Raw genomic sequence first — 20,184 nt, 5'->3', positions numbered from 1 at the left:
CGCTGAAGCATAATGTGGTCATCTGAGATGTTAGGGTCAGAGACAATGACCCTAACACGAGGCACACCGTCTGCACTGACTGCCTCTGTCGAGGAAGAAGGCATGCCAGGAAGGGAGGGGATCTCAGCGACCACTCTGAATGTGACTCCAATAGTGGCAAAAGCAGTCGATGGTAGACCTGAGGAAGACCAGGAAATCTAATGAACAGTGATGTGACCTGCCTGTCCTCCTCGACCGCAAGGTGTAGGATAAAAGAAAGATCCTCCTTGAACCCAAACCCAGGGGATTAGCTTTGAGAACAAGGGCTGTGGACTCGTGGGAGTCGAAAACCACTTGAAAGAATCCACGTCCCAAAAGTTGAATATCCATGAGGTGTGGGGCGAGGTCTCCTGGTAACGCCGCCAGCATCCAGTCTCTAGCTTGTGATCTGGAAGGATTTGACCCAATGATGCGGGCAAAAAGTGATGTGGAGCCCTCTAATTCCACATCTTTCTTGAGCTGCTGCAACTCGCCTTCTGAAAAAATGACGGTTCTCGCGGCCGGTGGAAGTGGACGGAGATTGGCTGAATGGGGATCCATTCGCCAATCGATGTGAAAAGGACGATTCCAACACTGAAAAGGCTCCGTCTGTGAAACTACTGCCCAGGACGCCCTGAACGCGGGTGCAAGAAGAAGGAGAAAGAGAGGGTAGGAGATAGGGGAAGGGAAGGAGAGGATAGACTGAAGGGGAAACGGAGGTAGGCTGAGGGGGAGGCGTGGGAGGAGGGTTTTTTTTTTTTTTAACTCTCTCTTTTTTTTTCTTCTTTTTTTTTTGGGGGTCTCCTTGGGGGGGGGATAGGAGGGAGGGAAAGGGAGGGCGGGGGAGAGGAAGGAGGGGGAGGGGGAGAGGAAAGGAGGGGGGTTAGGAGGGAGGGAAAGGGAGGGCAGGGGAGAGGAAAGGATGGGGGAGGGGGAGAGCAGCAGGGGGGGGGGAGAGGGAGGGCGAGGGAGGGGGGCGGGGGAGGAGAAGGGGACGGGGGGGCTGGCGGGGGAGAGGGAGGGCGGAGGAGAAGGGGGCAGCGGGGAGGGGGGCAGCGGGGGGGGGGGGGGGGGAGAGGGATGACGGGGGAGGGGGCGGGGGAGGAGAAGGGGGGCGGGGGGGCTGATGGGTGGGGGAGAGGTAGGGCGGGGAGGGAGAGGTAGGGGCAGCAGGGAGGGAAAGGTAGGGGGCAGCGGGGGGGGGAGAGGGAGGGCGGGGAGGAGGAAGGGGAGAGGGAGGGTGAGGTAGGAGGGAGAGGGGGCTGGCGAGAGGGGAGGGAGAGGAGGAGCAGCGAAGGGGGGAGAGGGGGGGCAGCGAGGGAGAGGGAGAGGGAGAGGGAGAGGGGGCTGGCTGAGAGAGGGAGAGGGGGGGGCAGTAGCTCACGGGGAGGAGCAGCAGCTCATGCGATCTTTTCAGCTTATTTTGCTTCAAATAGAGGCAAAATCAGTTCATGCCAGTTTGTTGCTAAGAGTGGAGATTGAGCCCACACCACATAGCAAATGTCTTAAGAGGCAAGTAGATGGATTAGGAAGTCCACTGGGCTTTTCAAGGCACATGCAGTGGGCCACAGAGGAGAGGGGGCCTACCTTCCCTATTGGGAGCATGGATAGTTATCAGGCAGATGTCCTCACTGAGCGTGAAACCATCACTCAGGGATTGCAAAGCACTCGTAGATGGACCATATAGATTAACACTACCATACCACTAGATTGGCTTTAGGGAGCCATCAGGTCCGCTAGCTCGATGTGTTTTCACACATAAGTGTTCTATTATAGGTTATCTTCATTATATGGAGCTAGAGAATAGAATTGTTATGGAGGAATAGCAAAGGGTAGGAGACTCATTATACTACAGAGTTGATGCAAATTGAGGATGCTATACCTCACAAGATCAAAGCGATCGAGTTTCAATGATGGAGAATGGTAGGAAGATCCTCACCCTGCACTCATCAAGGGTCATCTATGTGTGTCTCTCGAATTAAGGTGGATGCACCCTCTAGCACCTTCTATGGGTCATCTATGGCATCTCTAGACTTATTTAGGTTGCCCCCTCCAACACCTCCCATGAGACCTAGGAGAGTAGGAAGGAAGGAATAATGTGACTGCTTGACTACATAGACAAGAATGCCAGGATAAGGGATTCAAATGCATTTTTTATTTGTTATAGTATGCAGAAAGACTCTCGAATCATAATATCAGAAAACTCATCCTTAGCAGGGGTGTTGTATTCGATGAGGATTAGAGCATGATGCCAGAGATACTTGGGATGCCACTTGATGATGATGCTCATTTAAATGTGATTCAGTTTGAGCCTCATGAGTTGCCACATCATGAGGTAGATCCTCCTACTTCACATGTGTCTAAAGAACCGCCTCCTGACTCAAATGCTTCTAATGAGCTGCCACATAATGAGATGGATCCTCCTACCTCGTATATTTCAGATATGCACCCAGCAACTGGGGATGAACAGCTTATTGTGTATCGGACATATTGGCGATGGACAGATATTTGTATCAGTCTATCTATTTTATTTTCTATCATTTCACATAAGCTTAGCCAAATTAGGCATTTTATAGATGATTTATTTATAGCAGATGTTCCTGACTTTTAAGAGTTTATGTACAAAGACGCTTGTGCTTTTGGAGAAGGAATCTATTTTCATGATTCTTGTGGACTGAACTGCACTTCAACAGAGGATTCTTTGTTTTCGTAGATCTAATACTTTCTCAATCTACCGCAGGATTAGAGGTTTATATATGATAAATGTGAACAACCTGAATATATTGGTTTATACATTATAAAAATGCCTCGCATTGACTCAAACATTTCTGATTTGGCAAAATATGGAGCCTTTTCTTCCCAATTCCATAGATTTCCTGCCTTTGTACGACTAAGGAGTCTTTTTATCACTCAATGTAGTAATTTGATCACTTTAGTATACACATAGAGAGCACAATAGGAGATCTTTGGTATCACGTTGCTCTTGTAGACTCGCCTTTGGAGTTCCTACCAAAAGAGTAGATTTCCATGTACTCCTAGTCAATACTTGCCAAAAAACTTTTGGAGCAGATCCCATATGCCCGAGATGTGTTTTAGCCTTGGAGCCTGTTCCGCATTCTATTTGGACATGCAAAAAGACCTAGAGGATTTAAGAGGACATTGCAAGCTTTGCTTAGCATAATGATGAGAGGCATCCTCTACATCACTTGGGGATCTGTGGCTTGGCTCACACCCTTTGGCCCACAGTTCTGCTATGAGGTTGTAGGTTCATACAAGGCTTTCTCATAGCTACGGGAAGCTCCTAGGTTATAAGTCTAGATGGAGTGCCTCCCTCCTTGCATAGACGTCAGACTCCTCCCATAAGCTCGGCTTGCAAGGTCATTGCCAATCTCATCGCATGGCAGTTTTGAAAGCTAGATGTACTAAGGCCTTGGATAGGACCTACACCTTTTCCTTCGAGTCACTTACCACATATTTACAAGCTATCATAGATAGCCTCATGGCGACTTTGAGCAGAGTCCAAGGTTCTTCGCTTGCAACAATGGTTAGGAGAACCGCTCTTTAGAGGGTGAGGCTCAGCATTGGCACAAACACTCATTCCCATTCTACTCTATGATGATGTCATAGTTTTGATCTCAGATATTGTAGTGAGCTTGCAAAGGCTATCAACCTGACATACATTTTATGACACTCGGGACATGAAGGCTAACCTTGGTCATGACCGTCAATACTAACTCACCTTGTTATTCTCCATGTACGTTCTTTGCACTCATACCATTGTATCACGACGTTTCTTGTTGCATCCTTTATGTGTCTTCATACTGCAGCACTCCCTATACACTTGCATCATGATGTTTCCATAGCATCCTTCTTTTTGTGCTTTGATACCACAACATCCTTGCTCATCTACACCAAGTCACTTCCTATACCCGTGCAATGTATTGTACTGCATTGCAATCTACTCCTTTTTTGTCATAAAGTAGGAAGTAGACTCCTCACACTAGTCTCTTTCCCCACCATAAAAAATCATTCTTTATCCCACCATAGTATATTGGAAATTTTATCATCTCCCAACTCTAGTTATGTGATTTTTTACATTGACTTTGACATTTAAAGGCCAAATGTCCCTTCTCCGCCCCTTTGTGGTCGCCTTTGTTAGGATGTGCTCGACCATCCTCTGAAAGCAATCGCAACTATGCAGCCCTTGGCACTGACTTCTCGTTCATCCCGCGCGGAAGTTTTGTGCCCTAGTGCCCATGGTGTAGATAGATGATACGTTTGGCTTGTGATCATTAAAGGGGTTTGGGCAGCGCCCCCCCCCCCCCCCCCCAAAAAAAAAACCTCGTCAGGAGAAAAGGACCACAACTGGTGTGCTAGGCTTTGCGAATGAGTGAGTGCACAGCCTAGGGTAGCTTCCCAGTGCTAGGGTAAGCAGTTGGAGGACCCCCCAGGTGGCAACCCCCGTACTCTAGAAGATGGAACTTTTTTAAATGTTCAGTTGGACCTCTGGAGAGACGAGGGTTAGTAAGACTCTGAAGATTTTTCCGTTTCAACGGTTGCTTCCCCTCCACTTGCCCCCTCCTCTGGATCTTCCCCCTCTTACTCAGCCTTCCCCTCCTCCTTCTTACCCGCTCCCTCCTCCTCCTATCCCTGTTGTAGTCAATCTCACTACCCTTCCTCCCCCCACCTCTCCACTCCCCTTCTCTCCTTATCCTTCTGTAGCAGTCTTGGCCGCTTCCTCCTCCTGCCCTCCCCTTCTAGACTTTGCCCAGATGCTTATTCCTCGGGTAAGGGCGGGGCTGAGTCCCCCCCCCCCACAAGCTATGACCTCTTCTTCTTAGTCACAACCCTCTCCTTCTCCTGCACAAGACTCCACCTCCTCAAAGAAGCCCAAGTCAGTCGGGTTTGTTCTCTCAGCTTCCAAGTCCCTGGCCTCCCTGGCCTCGCCCAGGGCAGCCTCTATTCAGGGTGTTTTGGAGGCTTGGGTCATGGAACTACCTGGAGATTTCAGACGTGTATCCTCTTGCTCTAGAGATGATGGTGTTGATCTTGCAGTCTTGGAAGGGGGGTCCATGAGTGTGGTTGGTTCCAGCACTCAGCCTATTTGGGGTTTCCACTTTCCTCCACTGGAAAAGAGAAGTGGATCACTTCTTTGTTTGATTGCATGGTAGGAGAGTGGATGTACGACATGATGGAGTCATCTCATGGCCCCCTAGGGGACCGATTTGTGGCTTACTCATGGCATTTAGCTACCTTTCAACTTGGCTTCAGTGTAGACAAGCCCACCACAGGCATGGCAATGGAAAGATTCGTTTTGGGACTAGAGGAGCAATTCATGTAGGCTACTTATTGAATCCTTCAGCACTGTGCAAATAGGTTTGGGACAAATGTCTCCTTCATGATGCAATGGGCCTTCAAGGTAGGCATAGATGAGAAAACATGCGGGCCTCAGGATCTATGGAGTGCTCTAAGGTGGATGGAACCTATGTGGAAACATGATGAAGAGAGTGCTCATGACATGTACCTCAAGTCAATTAGGTTCCAAGATAAATTAGCTTGGACTCATCAACAGAATCTTGAGTTGAGTGTGCATTTCTTCTATTCAATAATACATGATAGGCCTCTTATATAGAGAGTGCCCTTTGAATAGTCAACACTTGTAGGATCCTCTCATCCACATCTCTCCTTATGGATATCCTTGATCCAGATCTCCACATCATATAGTCCACATCTTAAGGTAGCTACTTTAATTCTTCTCTATACCATACCTTAGCCTTTGATCTATGTGCTCATGACACCATATCTCAACACCTCCCCTTGGTGCCATGATCCATTGGCTACCGCAAGGTGGTCAGATGTTAGTTACAAATCCATCACCTCCCCTTAGTGCATACCTTGCTACTTAAGGTGGTCAAGTGTGGTTTTTACATGTCAATACCTACCTTGGGTGCTTTCATAGCTACTCTCAGGTGGTCAGGTTTGATTCAGAAACGTGTGGGCTAAAGGTGGCAAGGCTGTTGCTTCTCAATGCTTGATGTCGATGACGTTCGCTTCTTTGCTTGATGTAGCATGATGTATGATGCTTTGTTCTACCATGTGCCTTGATGCTTTATGTGTGGATGCCATGCTTTGTGCTATGGTCATCTCATACAGTTGTGCTTTTGGCATGCTTTTTGCGTTCATGCATTACTTTAGCATTTGTTGCAAAGGTCTTACCAATTGATTTCTTTCAATATTGGCAGCGTCTAATTGCTAACAATCATTTTGATCTAACACATGTATAGAGCTTGAAAAGACGATCACTTTTCATTTTTAGAGCGTGTGCAAATTCCTCCTGGATTGCAAGTTATGCATGGTCTAAGTTCTTATGAAGAAGAGGCCTTTGATGATGATGTGGCATATGGAGTCACATGCTGCTTACATGCTGTGCTTGGCAAGGGATTATTGTGCTGAGGTAGCCTTGTGCCATGTGGCAGTCTTTTAACCCAAGACTAAGAAATTTAACTATGGTCCAAACAACTGAACCTAACCCCACTAACTTGACCACCCCTTACCATGGATAAGTTTTATCTTTGCCACGTGTCCTAAGGTGGCATATGGAGTCACATGTTGCTTACATGCTGTGCTTGGCAAGGGATTATTGTGCTGAGGTAGCCTTGTGCCATGTGCCAGTCTTTTAACCCAAGACTAAGAAATTTAACTATGGTCCAAACAACTGAACCTAGCCCCACTAACTTAATCACCCCTAACCATGGATAAGTTTTATCTTTGTCACGTGTCCTAAGGAGAGAAAAAGAAGAGAAAACTCTGCTTCTCTGTAGCGACGTCGACGGCGTGGGAATCTATAGCGATGGTAAATCGGCGTTGAAGAAGTCCAGTCATCTTTGTTGATGATGTTGGAGTATTCCATCCTCCATGAGAAGGTACTGAGGTTGCCTAGTCGAATCCACAACGTCTGTGTGCGCCCGCACTTCTAAAAGTATTTCCTTAATCCCTTCAATACGAACCACCACAAGAAGTCCAGTCATCTTTGTTGATGATGTTGGAGTATTCCATCCTCCATGAGAAGGTACTGAGGTTGCCTAGTCGAATCCACAACGTCTGTGTGCGCCCGCACTTCTAAAAGTATTTCCTTAATCCCTTCAATACGAACCACCACAGTTTTAGGCAGATTTGTGTGACTAATGTCGGATAACACAACGCATTACCATTATATCCACAAGGATACTACAGAGTTGATCGGTCGAGGCGGCTGTGGCTAGTGCTGGTCTTTGGAGACCGTAGGCCGTAAAGGCATCGTCGTTCAAGATGTTGGAGAAGTCGTGGGACGTTGCTGTAGGAGGTTTGTTGGGCTGATGCAGTCATTTGAAAGCGGAGCACCTACAGAGCGTAGAGATGGCTAAGGCGTAGAGGCTCATCGAGACTACCTTGCACTATGTAGTTGGCATTGGCGGCTAGCAACCATAGATGGCGCAGGTCCAGCAGGTTGTGAATACTAGCCGGTAGATGGGCTGCCTATCGTCTGTTCAAGAGCTTTGTTGGTGAGGCGGCTCGTTGACAGCAACTATGTAGGGCTGCATTTCCTTTGTTAAGGTCGTCACGCTACCGGTAGGGCTGGCGAGGTTGTAGATAGGTAGGCAGAAGCTTAAGCTGCTTCGTAAATGCTCATGGAGAGGTCGAGTTGGAGTCGCCCAATTGTAGTGGATGCCTATTGAGCGAGAGTCGTACTAAGGAGCAAGAGCCGCTTGAGGCTGGGAGGTGTCCGTTTGGATGTGGGAGAGCGGCTGTTAGATTCATGAGGCTGCTTATGGATACATCGATGCTGCAGCTCTTTGCTGTAAAGTTGAGGCAGCTGAGCTCAAAGATAGAGTCGTGAGGATCTTATGAGTTTGTGAGCGACTGTTTGCAAAGGAGTCTGAATGGCTGGCTGACCTGTTGCTTGTCGGTCTTGAAGCTTGCTTAGATCTCCATAAGCTCTTGTAAGAGCTGAGATGAATTCTCTCTTTCTTTCGGAATTCTCTAAGAACCTCTAAACATATTTGTCACTCAGAATGAATCTCTCTAAATGAAGAACTCTCGAGATCTAAAACTAATCTTACACTCTGAAACTAATCTGGGAATGGGAGCAACCTTAGTGAACTACTAATGAGCTAAACTAGGAGAGCTAAACCTATGCTCTGATACCATGAGAAAACATGAGTGCCTCAGGATCTATGGAGCGCTCTAAGGTGGATGGAACCTATGTGGAAACATGATGAAGAGAGTGCTCATGACTTGTACCTCAAGTCAATTAGGTTCCAAGATAGATTAGCTTGGACTCATAAACATAATCTTGAGTGAGTGTGCATTTCTTCTCTTCAACAATACATCTTATATGGAGAGTGCCCTTTGAATAGTCAACACTTGTGGGATCCTCTCATCCACATCTCTCCTTGTGGATATCCTTGATCCACATCTCCACATCATGTAGTCCACATCCTAGGATGGCTACTTTAATTCTTTCCTATACCATACCTTAGCCTTTAATCTATGTGCTCATGGCGCCATATCTCAACAATTAGAGCCTATCCTGCCCTTGCTACATCGTCACTCTGACATAGACTATTCTTTCTCCAAGCCTACTTCGAAATCATAGAATATGAGTTCGTGGTGTAAGCTCCCACTCACAGGTGAGCACTATTTTCTCTCTCCTCTTTTCCATGAGATGAACCATAGTGAGTTGGAATGTGCATGGGCTTCATGACCGTGTGGGGTGGAAACAACAACATTTGATACTTCACTGAGAGTTTTAGAGGGCTGTGGTAGGATGGCAAGTGGATTTCATTCTGATTCAAGAGCATATGTTTTCAGCAAATGCATATGCCATCTACTCCCAAGGGGAGGCCCAGAGATGTGGTCCCCAGTAGTAGGGAGGAGTGGAGGGATCTGCATTTTGGTCTCAAAATGGTAGCTGCGGACGTATATGATCAAGGTGAGCTGATCATAGGGAGGGAAGTATAAAAGGAATTATGCCTCAGTGATTCTAGGATCGGGCTTGTGAATTGGCATGAGTGTGTGGGGCTTGATCTCCAAGACACAGAGATCCTCCATGGAAAGTAGTCTTATTACTCTTCCAGGGCCAAGTGGGTTCAACACGGTGACATAATCATTAGATAGTTTTTCTCGACCACTAGGCCTCGGGCAGCGGGGATACAATTGCAGAGATTGAGAGATGGTAGCAGACTGATGCACTCTAACCCTCATGAGATTCTAGAGATGACCACAGACTTCTACCGGAACTTGTTCCAAGCTGAGGAGCATTCCCCTAAGGTATTCATAGCCCGAGAGGCAGTTCGGACTCATATCTCAACAGTGGTCTCTCCAAGCATGAGTATACAAATTAAGGAGACTTTCACTGATGAGGAGCTTTTGGAGGCCCTCTCCCTTCCTCCACAAAAGTGCTCGAGAGAGAATGGATTGACACCATCCTTCTTTAGATGTTTCTGGGAGCAAATTCATACCGTCCTTCGTTGGCCTTCCAAGAGTGCATTTATTCACGACACGTAGACATGTTTTGTTTAGAAGCGTATCATCCTCGATGACATCTTCACTTTTTGGGAGGCACTAGATTGGGTACGGGAGGAGTCCAGCCTCTCGCTATCCTTCTCTTGGATTTCGAGAAGGCCTACGACAAGGTGGAGTGGTCTTTTTTGGAGGACACTATGTAAACATTAGGTTTCTCAGATGGTTCAATCACAAGGGTCTTAGCTATTTATAGAAGGAGTTCTAATGAGAGGCTTATTGGGAGCCACACACACGATTGAGGCCTTTTCTCTTTCTCGCTTGGTTCGACATGGTTGTCCCCTCGCCCCCTTTCTTTTCCTCTTCGTAGCGTAGGTGCTAGGCTATTTTTTGCACTCTTAGGCTACAAGCCTTACCGAGATGAAGCTGACAGAAGGAGGACCTATTGGATTTGGAGTTGCAAGCAACACTGCTCTTTATGTAGGGGGTTCAACAACGAGCCTAGAGGCCGCCGTCAAGTGAACCTTTGATCTACATTGTGTAGCCTCTAATGCTAGGATCAACTGGACCAAATCTAGCGGCTTCCTTGCCAAGACAAAGGAGGCCTAGGAGCTCTGTGATTGGGAGGGGAGACAACCCTAGGCTTTCGATAGATTATATGAGGTAGACAATGAGATATGTTGATTTCCAGGTGGGGATAGACATTTCAACAGAGCACAGAGATAACTCAAAGTGTGCAGCGCAAGATTCTCTATTGGAACTCAGCTCTAGAGGTAGGGCCTTGGTAGCCAACTAGGTCCCCCTCGCTACAACCTAGTGTATAGCCTCTTGTTGGTGCTTTCACAGGGGATGCATGGGTCGTCTTAGGCGCATGATGCGTAACTTTTTATGGGAAGGCTCTAATGGTACGCAGAATACTTCGTAGACAACAATAGCACAGGGAGGGTTGGGAGTCATTGATCTAGAGATGCAAAGCAGAGCCCTGCTAGGAAAGCTAGTAGTACATGGCCTCACTCCCAATCTGAAACCCTAAAAGCTCATAATGCGGTAAGGGATTCTTTGTGACACACCTCGCACAAGAGAACTGTGGTAGTGGTCTCACAGATGGATCTTTTTAGAGGCTCCCCTCACAAGAAAGGGCTCCCCTTTAATGAAGACTCTCCATATGGTATGGCAGCATCTGTTGGGGGATTCATTCAGGCCAGTGCAACTTGTCCTAAGGAGTTCAAGAGGAAGCCACTCATTTGGCATCCGGAGGTCTGAGATCAGGAGGGTCTCATGTTGGGATAGTGGACCCACATCAGCTGGTCACAATGGGATAATGGTCCAGCCCAGCCTTTTGGGACCTGGAGACATCTCCGCTTGGAGGTAGAGGCATGAGCGCAAACACTTTCGCATGTAAGGGGGATAAGCACACGGATGCTCAAGATTAATGCAGCGATCTCGATCTCTTGGTGGGAGGGGCTGCACAACTCCCCGACTCCTCATCATTTGTATGCACAGTTCTTGATGACGGGAGTGCCTCTCAAGATACAATTTCTATGGTAGTCTCTTGGCTCCTTCCACCCCAGATACTACAGTGGGGCTGGAGGGCCTCCTCTAGCCTCAGACAACAAAAGACCTCTGAGATGACGAGGCTCTAGGTTTGATAACTAACAGAGGGTAAAGGTTGTGGGCTGGTTGAGCAGAGTATGGACTATCGACCCCAACATAGTCCCGACACAACAGGAGGGCATACGATGGCGCCTTTGCCTTTGGGAGGGCCGGCCTCTTTGGGAGATATAATGGGACCTGGACGAGTGGTTTTGGCCTACCCGGGTCGGGCATTTAGATAGGGTTGAGGAGGTACCCTTCTTTTCTTACACTGCCTACATTGGATGACGTCTTCAGTTGGAGGAAACAACATAGACTTCCTGGAGAGCACGGCATTGGGTAGAGCAAGCTTCCCAGAAAGGTCATTTCTCGCTTTTGGTCATGTCTCTGGACCAGCCATAGACCATAGAAGATCTCTTATTTCTTCTGGATGGTTGTTTGGGCGATAAATTTTCAATAGAGGTAAGCTTGCCGGGTGCCGAATGTCTCACCGAGATTTGGGCATCTCCCCACCAACTCATTCTCCCAATACTTGATTACTGCAGCTCGGGATGTCTGGATCTTAGTTCTTCTGTAATTTCATCTTGGATTTTGCACTTTTAAGCCATCCACTTACCATGCTTGATGGAACAGAATTCTGATGTTACAACTCTGCGGCAGCTAGTACATGCAACCAAGCCGAGTATTCGGCACTTGTCTTTGGCTAGCAAAGAGCTCGTGATCACCGAGTTACTCAACTCTATGGGGTGGGAGATTCCCAGCTTTTATGAGTCCCCAAGCAAGCGGCCCAAAGGAAAGAAAGATGGCAAACTGCACTCCCTTAGAGGAGATCGCTTGGAGACTACAAGAGCTGGAAGAAGAAGTACCTCCCACATTTGGCCATCGCCTGATTGTTTGCATCCACCCTGAGCATAGAAGCCATCATGGGTCAACCATTACTAGTCATTCGAGGACAATTTTTTTGGGCAGGAATAGATGGGGAAAGCTGGATCTAGTATAAGGCTAAATCTAGTGGTATTGGGATTGCTACCACCTGAAATTATTTTTTGGGAATTTTTTGGGCCTCCAATACCAATCAAGATGGAGGTTAACAAGGCAGGAATAGATGGGGAAAGCTGGATCTAGTATAAGGCTAAATCTAGTGGTATTGGGATTGCTACCACCTGAAATTCTTTTTTGGGAATTTTTTGGGCCTCCAATACCAATCAAGATGGAGGTTAACAAGGCTTTCACAACACTCTTCAGATAAATGGTCTCGTTCATGAAGTATGAGGGGGGTAATTGGGGATACATCAGTGCTTCGAAGATATTATAAGTCTAAGCACAGAATAGGCTAGCAAACAATTGGCCGTGAGCATTGGAAGGACTTGATGGATGGGATGCAATTTTGGTGTTGACTCGTTTGGAACCACAGCAGAGTTCACAGTCAGGTATTTGTTTCCATGATCCAGCTCTGGAGAAACGATCGCTGACGTTAACACGTTATAGCCTTACCATCGTGAGAAACGCTTCCTTTGAACACAAGTGCTGTAACATGCCAGTTTTTTGTGTAAAATACCCAACAGAAGACATCATGTAGCTGACAAAGAATGTAAACAATTCAAAGCTGCCACGCAGCAGCCAACCATGCCATCGCAGGTTTGATGTGTAAAGGCAGACGGAAATTACCTTTGATGTAGAAAAAGACCGTGACAACAAAAGCAAGTATATTCAGAAGGGTGATAGTGATCCAAGTCATCACTCCAACAAAATATCGAACGATGAAGAGCCACAGAATGGACAGGATCAAAGGCGAGATACCACCACAAACAACCAGGACTGGCCATGCTCTCTTCAGGTCAGCTACATATCTCTGCATGTTTTATAATGCATTCAAATTTGGAAAATATATGATGAAAAACAACCCAGGTTACTGAAGGCCGTGGTAAGAAACTCAAGAAAGGAACATGCAATTACCTGCACAACCTTTGAGGGGGCAGTAATGGCTTTGTGTAAAATCTGCACTAAAATATCCCCCTGGTTTATGGGCACTCCTCCGAGACTCTCCCATTGCTTAAGGGAGACGTTTGACGCAGAAGCTGAGAACTGGCAACTCCAAAACACTGTTCATATGGGGCGTAGCTCAAGATTAGCAGCACTGTGGCATCGGAACATTGTTAAGTCGAAAACAAAAAGGAATAGCAGTTGCCGAAGCCTGTAAATCTGTCAGCTCAGTGCTGGTCACTTCGTCTAACTACATCCAGCTATCGAAAATTGTGAGTTCTCAACGTTTCCTATACAATAGGATCATCAAAGGAAGAAAATAAAGGGAAATTACGCACAGTTGCTACTGTCAAAGAGAACAGGGTAGCATGGTCCTTGAAGATTCAGGGAAGTATTTTTCTGGGTAGTAGTCAAAAGATCGAAATAGTCATAATTGCGATCTTCCCACTCCTGCATGGTGAGATTTATAGGGCCTTCGGGGTAATCACAAATCCACGTGAGCGAGCTGTTGGAAGGACTCGGGCATTCCTTTAAGCATATGCTTCTAGCCTCGATAAGGTTGATCGGACTCTTCCCGAGCTTGTTCTCGTAAACCTGATTAGGATTCTGCCAATATCTCACTTCAAACCCGTTCAAATCTGGGTTGGCCTTTTTATCCCCACACAGATTGCCCTTGTAATCTAAACCATAAACAAGCCTGCATTGTTCAAGTCGTTATAGCTTTTAGATAAGTGACTGCAAGAAAGTCCGAATCCTTACATTGTACATCTTAAACAGACTCAACTAGGACCTACCTACGTGGGTCTCCTTTGTTCCAACCGAAACTGGAGTTGATTATCATCCCCACCCAGAATGCGGCGAAGATTATCAAAACAGGCACATCTCGACAGCGCCTCTTCTCCTTGATGCGCGATTTCTCAGCTGTGGCCGCTTCAACTTCTAAAGGACGAACAAATTTGGAGTCTCCAAGGATTGCCCCTGCAGGACCATCTCGATACTGATCCCTACCCATCTCTATTGTCTCAAACGTCCGGAATGTTTGATTTAAAAATAAACTTCAGTTTTTCTATTCAAAGTATTGTGCGAAACGCCACAAGCACTTGTACTGTTGACAATATTATCTTTGGTATTTGATGTTCAGTTTGCGTGCGTGCGTGTATGTCTGTTGTGTGTATTTTTGAGTGAGATAACCAGAGACAGAGGGAGAGAGGGAGCGCGGGAAGTGAAGATTGTGAGCTTTTCAGAGCCTTTCGCGATTTGATGGAGAGGCTGTCGGGAGGCTGATTCCGCCCAGCGTCCTCTCGCACGGAGACGGGCTCCTGGCATTCCAAAAAGCCCACATCTTATCTCAGATACCTTACGAAACGCACGATCGTAGCCTTGGGAACGACGTGCAGCTGGGGGAGGCCACATTGTGGTCTTATATTTTCGAAAGGAGCGAGCATCGTAAGATACGCCAGGACGAGAAAACAAAACGAGAATGGTGCATGAGGAGGTGGATTGGAATTTGGACGGAGCGGGATGACGGAGTAGCAGCGAGCAGTGCATGCAGCGGGTTTTGGAGCTGATTAGCTTCGGATGATTACGAATCTTGCTGGTGGTGGATGATCTGATTGGAGCGTGAAAGAGAGAGTAAGAGATTGCGATCAATGCGATGGATCTGTACGACGTACGTACTACGTAGATAATTAGAACGAGCTGAGATTTGATCGTATTTACGAGCGTGTTTAGTATCTACGACTAAACAATCTCAGCATGAAGTGTGTGACGTCCACGTGTGCCTAGCACGTGGGAAACCAACTCTGGCTCTTCAAACTCATACAAGGACATATTTTGTCCCTTTTCTCTTGCTTCATTCCATGGAGTTGGTTTCACCTCTTGTGGTTTTCGAGGGAAACCCTCGTTGCTGCTTGAGCCCCCTGCTCTCGAGTAGGAGCCCGCAGAAAAACCTGGTTGTTGCTCGTCAGCTTTGCCAAGGGACAAGGTGGGTTTCAAACCACCCCTCCTGCTAAGAGCACGTTCCCCGATGCCTTCAAGTGGTGAGCGGCAAGCATCGCTAGTGTTCCTGCTACTCTGCTTGCTGCTCTCTGCAGCAGGTATTGGGGCGAGATTCAAGTCTATGGATAGCTCGCTCTCAATTGGTTGTCAACGTCCCATAGAGGCTATTTTTTCATCTCCAACGGGTCTTGGATTTACCAACTGCAAGCAGCAACTTTCCACAGCATAGTGTGGGAATAGATCAGGCACATGTATAAGGTAGCATGCCATGGGGGCATGCTCTAAGAGCCCGTTCCCCCATCTGCCAACCTTGGCAAATATTTCTATGATCATGGCATTGAGCGGCATAGTGCGAGAACACTCTCTAGGATCGTTTTACAAAAGAAAAGGCCCCACAGGTACCAACTCCATAGCCTTCTCTTAGTGAAATGCCCAGCCGGAGAGGTTTTTTTTCCGTCTCCAGCATGGCATACATTTGCTAGGATTTGGCCACAAAAATGAAGGGGCGTGTAGGGGAAACGTGTCAAGCCTAGGCCATGAGTAGCATATTTGCCAAGAATGCCAAACACGAGAACATGCTGTAAGGTTGGGTTCACATGACGAGGACAGCCATCCTACGACTTAATATGCTCACAAACCTGCCCTAAATGTAGCATGGGTATTGGATGATTCCCAAGAGTCCATGTTCCACCTCTGACAACTACATGCCCACGGGAATCTTTTATTTGTGGAAGGAGGTTCTTCTAGCACCACCCTTAGTTGAAACCCTTTTGCATCCTTGGTCGCCGCCCAGTCTAAACCCATCCTAAGGCAAGATCCACACAAATCTGGACAAGGGAGCACTAGAGAGGTGAGAAGCTCCTCTGGCGAGATCCCATTTGTGGGTGAAAACGTGCTCGCCAAGTTTGCTCAATTATTCTTGTCCACCATCACAACACCACCCAAAGTGCAAACAAAGAACAAATTTATGAAACATTGAGGGTCCCATCTTGTTTTCATCCAATCACTTCAATAGAAGTTGTTGCAACATTCGTATGCATGTGAAAGAGAGTACCGCCTGAAGACCATTTCCTACACTACAACGTCCAGACGTGGGTGTATTTGCCTAATCTCACCTCACCAACCTCCCCAAGCCACAATAAGCCATCATGCAATGTTTATGTTCAAGATGATCTAGTGAAGCATCAATTGCTTGTCGGGTGGTTTGGCCATATGCCCACCTAAGCTAGCCGTCCACATTCATAACTACCTTCAAGGTGTAGGCCACAAGCTGTTGGTCCCTTGCATTTGGCCATGAGTGTGTTCGTGGATGCATGTGTAATGGCCATCATCGAGTACATGTACCCTTGGTCCCCTTGTGAACTATAGGAATTCTTGATTAAAAAAAAGCACAAATATTATCTTTTAATGAATAAGATCCCTCTTTATTTATCCATGGCATAAAATGCATAGTTTTCTACTTTGATGTTATTACCAATGTATACCAAACGCTAAGCCTTGTCTTGTAGGCAAAGACAAATTATTTGAACATAGAGGTTTTGGCTTGCACCCAACCTCAGGGCCCACTCACAGGATCTACAACCTACTCACCAACACCACCATCAAACTACCCATCATGATTGGCTCTTACACTCATTATACCCATCACCAACCCCACTCTCATAGCCCATTATTTGGCAAGTAGCCTACATGAAATCATCAACCTCCTTTTCTAACCAACGAGCACTACAAGAATTGGTTCTTTGCACGGTACCTCCTTAGTGACTCCTCTCATTGAATCATTGAATCATTGCTCTTAGATACCCCCTATTGCCATCTGAAGTACAAAAGGAGGAGGAGTGATATGGATGGGTTTGTGGGGGTAAATAGTCATGACTATGAGTCTTGATGACCCTTCCACATTAATCTTTTACAAAGCTAGGTTTGTTCCTGCCCAAGAATGCAATTGTACATCATCCCTTTGAGCATCTTGCATCTTCATGTTGTTTCCCCAAATCACACCATTAAAACCATATTATTAAACATTTGCCTTTGCCACTTAAATGTATTACTATGAAGTCAATTCTTTAGATAGGAATCTATATTAACAATTAGTTAACATAAAGGAGTTCACGTTTCACCTCACCAACATCCCCAAGCCATAATAAGCTTTTGGTGCTTCTTTTCTTTCCTTAGCTTCTCTTTCTAGGGCTTCAAAATGCTTTGACATGCAAGAGGGGATTTTATGAATAAACAAGAGGGGCTTCGAAGCTTTTTCATGGTTGTTTTTATGGATTGCTTTGACATGCCTTCAGAATTTAGGACCCATTCCTTTTGTAAACAATTATCATATAATGTGGTATCATCCATGTTCTTTGTTCTACCTCAAGGCTCATACCAAATTGCTTTGAATGTCACGCCTCTTTCACTAGCATCCTTGTTTATGTCCACTACTTTACTTGTTTATGTCCACTTCTTTCACAGCCCAAAACTTGACATTGTCTCATTCATCGTTGCGTGTCAGCAACTTGCAACAAAATCATTAATTTGTATGTCAATCTGGCATCTTTCTCCTTTCTATTTGTATGGTCCACAAAATGGATGTTCAAGGAGAGATTCAAATTTACTATTGATCTCTTGTGGGATGGAACCTTATGATTGAAAGTATTTTCTAATTATTTTTAAGAAAATAAGAAAAAATTGTAGGGATTCCCCCTTTTGTACCACACTTTTTCTAAATGTCAAGCAAGTCAACGTTAATGCATGATTCAACATTTACAACATATGTGTCCATCTGCATTGGAATTTTGAGGGTAGTAACACTACATCCATCCACCTCTCTCTTGGTCTATTAAGTACTTTCATATTTGCCATGCTTTGATGCTATATATAGCTAGCAAGCTCCTCTATTCCTATCCATATCTCCACCTTTCACACAACTTTTCACACTTTTATTTGTATAATTATTATTAAATTCATCTATTCCTAAATAAACATCATTTTCTCTTGATAGACAATATTTTTATACTTAAGTTCATCTAATTCTTGATAACACATCACTTTTATAGCTAAATATAGGAGGCCCACATATAAACTCATTAACATCTAAGAGTCAAGCAAGTCAACATTAATGCATGCATCGGTGTTTACAACATATGTGTCCAAGTGCATTGGCCATGTTCTATTCATCCATCATTCTCTCCCTTACTAAAGTCAGTCATAGATTTCATAGAAAATATAATATAATAGAATTGTCATTTCAAAACACTACATTATCCACCTCTCTCTTGATACATCATTTCATTTGATCCATGTCTCCAAAATTTAACCACAACTTTTCACACTTTTATTTGTATCATCATTATTAAATTCATCTATTCCTAAATAAACATCATTTTTTTGTTAAGATGTCACTTTTATAGCTAAATATAGAAGGCCAACATGTAAACTCATCCACATCTAAGAGTACACAACCTCTACACCCTTGTGTACTAAAGACTATACTAAACTCATCAACTCTGGAAACCTAGTCCAAAATTTTTGCTAAATGCCCTTTACAAGGTACTTTAAGGTCCATACATTGTCCTCTTCCTTGTAATATTGCAATGTTGTTTAAAATCGTGTGTCTCTCTCTCATCCTTAAAAATTGCATGCTCCATTTCATAATTTTTCCTATCCCATAATTTGGGCCATTCAATGAGGTTGCATTATCCACATTACCATCATTGGTGACTTTTGTAATTCTCATTACTGCAAAGTGAAAATTGTTTCGATTGTTTAGACATTGTACTTTCCCCTCTACTATGAGCTCAGAAAACAATGATGGTAATATGGATGATGGAACTTGATTTGATGGCCCATATCACGGGAGAAGAAATATTACCAGATTATAGATGGAGCCTAGTTTGTGCTCTCCTCCTATATTGGTAGCAACTCTTCCTCATACTAATGTGTTTTATCACTCCATTGTTGGGACCAAGAGACAAGATGCCTTTATATAGGAGACTATCATCTACTAGCAGTTAGGATCCTTGCAAAGGGAAGAGCAAAGGAGGCCATCAAATTCTTGATTCCTTAAGCACCTTGCCACAGTAAGAGCTCATCAACACAACTATTTTTGGAGTGGATGGATGATTATTTTTATCATGCACATGAGTCTTTTTGGATTTAGACAGCGGTAGAGTCAATGGACACTGGTTCTCTACACTTGGTTCTCGACATGCTAGAGAAAATGTTTCTTTGTTAATTGACTTTGATAGTGTCTTGCAAATCAGATCACGTATAGTCATGCGATTGCTTTAGATTTTCCTATTGCTCTTCTCAAGAAGAACCAAATACACTTGAGAGAGATAGTGCTCGATTGAGACTATTTCCTTGTCGATGACTAGTTACTTATGAGATTTTACTTGATGCACCTTCACCAACACAAAATTCAAGACTACATTTGTTACATGTATGGCTTCAAAATGTATCTTAACCCCCTATTCAAAGATAAATTTACCCTTATACATAAAATCCAATACAAATCTTGACCATGGGTTGCAAAATGCAAATTGGTTCAGGCATATTTGATCCATTGAGTTGCTAGTATGAGGACCACATGAGTTGCTAGTATGAGGACCATATTTAACCCATTGAGTTGCTAGTATGAGGATTGTAATGAGTGATATGGTAGATGACGATGCTGAGAAATGGATGTACTAGGACAATGGAGTGAGGAGCTACAATTAGGATGTTGCACCCAATAGAGATAAAATCGATGAAAAATGGGATCCAAATTTTAACATCCCATTACTTAGAGTGCATTTTTGTGTGTTGCATGCCAAGATACGACTCATTGACACGTTGCTTTACTTGCACATTGTATATGTATGGAACATGAAACTAGAAGAGGGAGCATCAACATGTATTGCAAAGCTCAAAGCTCTTCTCTCGAGCATGGAACTACATGGAGGAAACGTGAAGCTATGAAAAGATGCACAACTCTCAGGAAAATCAAGGAATCCTTTGACGTAAAGTATCCATGGGGGGCTCAAAGGAACAAAGATTTTTATCCAATCATGGCAGGAATTGATTAAACATGCAATGGAATTATTGGAAAGACTTGTGTGA

The 20,184-nt window shown here is 45.0% G+C and overlaps 1 protein-coding gene across 1 annotated transcript in view; it reads right to left on the bottom strand.

Annotated features, from left to right (window-relative positions):
- Positions 1-14,658, bottom strand: part of LOC147880419 (Plasma-membrane choline transporter family protein) — a 56,766-nt gene extending 42,108 nt beyond the window's left edge. Inside the window, exons 1-4 of the mRNA XM_087370969.1 lie at positions 13,890-14,658; positions 13,434-13,792; positions 13,069-13,214; positions 12,781-12,964 (exon numbers count right to left, since the gene is read on the bottom strand). Coding sequence (XP_087227095.1) covers positions 12,781-12,964; positions 13,069-13,214; positions 13,434-13,792; positions 13,890-14,107 — 907 coding nt within the window. The 5' untranslated portion in view covers positions 14,108-14,658. The remainder of the gene's footprint in view (positions 1-12,780; positions 12,965-13,068; positions 13,215-13,433; positions 13,793-13,889) is intronic.
- Between the last annotated feature and the right edge of the window lie 5,526 nt (positions 14,659-20,184).

The sequence above is a fragment of the Dipteris shenzhenensis genome, chromosome 32, assembly GCF_047967505.1.
Source record: "Dipteris shenzhenensis isolate YYH24624 ecotype China chromosome 32, Dip_SZ_1.0, whole genome shotgun sequence".
Taxonomy (NCBI): Eukaryota; Viridiplantae; Streptophyta; class Polypodiopsida; order Gleicheniales; family Dipteridaceae; genus Dipteris; species Dipteris shenzhenensis.
Note: the sequence above shows the minus strand (reverse complement) of the source record. Positions and strands in the feature narration are given on the sequence as shown.